Source organism: Penaeus vannamei, chromosome 23 (assembly GCF_042767895.1).
Source record: "Penaeus vannamei isolate JL-2024 chromosome 23, ASM4276789v1, whole genome shotgun sequence".
Taxonomy (NCBI): domain Eukaryota; kingdom Metazoa; phylum Arthropoda; class Malacostraca; order Decapoda; family Penaeidae; genus Penaeus; species Penaeus vannamei.
Window position 1 is genome coordinate 36,569,679 of NC_091571.1, and position 2,500 is coordinate 36,572,178.

General features: G+C 47.5%; 1 protein-coding gene across 3 annotated transcripts in view; it reads left to right on the forward strand.

Annotated features, from left to right (window-relative positions):
- Positions 1–156: 156 nt before the first annotated feature.
- Positions 157–2,500, forward strand: part of LOC138865904 (titin-like) — a 4,087-nt gene continuing 1,743 nt past the window's right edge. Inside the window, exons 1-2 of one of the 3 annotated variants that reach the window (XM_070137295.1) lie at positions 157–729; positions 763–2,500. The exon at positions 763–2,500 is cut by the window's right edge and continues 1,743 nt beyond it. In XM_070137295.1, the coding sequence (XP_069993396.1) occupies positions 174–729; positions 763–2,500 (2,294 nt within the window). In that variant the 5' untranslated portion in view covers positions 157–173. The other 2 variants (XM_070137294.1, XM_070137296.1) reach the window with 2 other exon arrangements.

The window sequence follows — 2,500 nt, forward strand, 5'->3', positions numbered from 1 at the left end:
TCAAAATGTGATTGCCGATTCTTTCCTGCATTTTTTTTTTTTTTTGCTGGTGTGCACATTGACCCACATATTTATGCAGACAATAAATGTAAAAAAACAATACAACGGAAATGGTATAGCGTTTCTTGTAGCTCACACGTATCTAGGTAATTAAAGACTGACTAAATTCTTCAATGTCCGTAACTATTAAAGAAACGTACGCAAGTAGCGAATACTACGAGGCAATTAATCAAGAGACCCACACGAGTGGCGAACGCGACCTTTTCCCTTCTGTGCAATCCTGCACAATCGGATTTTTTGCATTTGTGCTCCTGTTGATAATTTTTTCAGGGCTACTCGGCAGTAGCTTGCTGCCTGTAGTTGTCCTGATTATTGTGATCATCAGGATTATTTCAGTTCTTGCCAAAGTGTCGGCACCTGAGTCAGCGATGATTTTCCGTGAAGAACCGGAATCTTCCAAGCCCCTACTGGGTTGGAAGGAACTGGCAAAGGGAGGCCTTGAACTGCTTGAGCGGGACGTACCACCTCTCCTGGAGAAAATTCCTCTTGAGAAGGCTGAACCTGAACAGTATCAGGGTCAACCAGGTTTGGGACCTGAACAGTATCAGGGTAAACCAGGTTTGGGACCTGAACAGTATCAGGGTAAACCAGGATACAGACCTGAACAGTTCCAGGACCAACCAGGATACGGACCTGATTTCCAGGATGAAGATTTTCAGGACCAATCAGGTTTCCAGGATGAAGATTTTCAGGACCAATCAGGTTTCCAGGATGAAGATTTCCACGATCAACCAAGACAGCGAAGACGGCAGGCAGCAGAAGTTCTGATACAAGAAGTACCAGCACTGCTAGCGGTTCAACCTGAACAGGTTCAAGAAGAGGCCCCTGTGCATGGCGAACGCCAAAACCAGGATTGGAGAATCAGATTTTGTGCGTTTGTGTTCCTGTTGATAATTTTTTCAGAGCTATACAGCAATGGCTTGCTTCCTGTAGTTTTCCTGATTGTGATTATCATCGGGATCATGGGGATCATTTCAGTTCTTACCTTATTGGCACCTCAGCCAGCGATAAAAATGGCTTCCCGTGATGATGAAGAACCAAAATCTTCCAAGCCCAAGCCTGAACGGGGTTGGAAGGACCTGTTAAAGAGAGGCCTTTACCCTTCTGCACGCACCATTTTTCCATCTCTCTCTCTCTCTCTCTCTCTCTCCCTCGCTCTCTCCCTCGCTCTCTCTTTCTCTCTCTCTCTCTTCCAGGACCAATCAGGATTAGGACCTGATTTCCAGGATGAAGATTCCCACGATAAATCAAGACAGCGAAGATGGCAGGCAGCAGAAGTTCTGATACAAGAAGTACCAGAAGTACCTGAACAGGTTCAAGAAGAGGCCTCTGTGAATGGCGAACGCCACCTTGCCCCAACTGCACAAAACCAGGATTGCACAATCGGATTTTGTGCGTTTGTGCTCCTGTTGATAATTTTTTCTGAGCTATACAGCAGTGGCTTGCTTCCTGTAGTTGTCCTGATTGTGATGATCATCGGGATCACTTCAGTTCTTGCCAAATTGTCGGCACATCAGCCAGCGATGAAAATGGCTTCCCGTGCTGAGCTATACAGCAGTGTAGTTGTCCTGATTGTGATCATCGGGATCATTTCAGTTCTTGCCAAATTGTTGGCACCTCAGCCAGCGATGAAAATGGCTTCCCGTGCTGAAGAACCGGAATCTTCCAAGCCCCTACTGGGTTGGAAGGAACTGGCAAAGGGAGGCCTTGAACTGCTTGAGCGGGACGTACCACCTCTCCTGGAGAAAATTCCTCTTGAGAAGGCTGAACCAGGTTCTGGACCTGAACAGTATCAGGGTCAACCAGGTTTGGGACCTGAACAGTATCAGGGTAAACCAGGTTTGGGACCTGAACAGTATCAGGGTAAACCAGGTTTGGGACCTGAACAGTATCAGGGTAAACCAGGTTTGGGACCTGAACAGTATCAGGGTAAACCAGGTTTGGGACCTGAACAGTATCAGGGTAAACCAGGTTTGGGACCTGAACAGTATCAGGGTAAACCAGGTTTGGGACCTGAACAGTATCAGGGTAAACCAGGTTTGGGACCTGAACAGTATCAGGGTAAACCAGGTTTGGGACCTGAACAGTATCAGGGTAAACCAGGTTTGGGACCTGAACAGTATCAGGCGGCAGAAGATAAATCAAGACAGCGGAGACGGCAGGCGGCAGAAGATAAATCAAGACAGCGAAGACGGCAGGCGGCAGAAGTTCTGATACAAGAAGTACCAGCACTGCCAGCCGTTGAACCTGAACTGGTGTATGCACCTGAACCAGTCATTGAACCTGAACAGGTTCAAGAGGTACCCGTGTATGCACCTGAACAACCAGTCATTGAACCTGAACAGGTTCAAGAGGTACCCGTGTATGCACCTGAACAACCAGTCGTTGGACCTGAACAGGTTCAAGAGGTACCCGTGTATGCACCTGAACAACCGGCCGT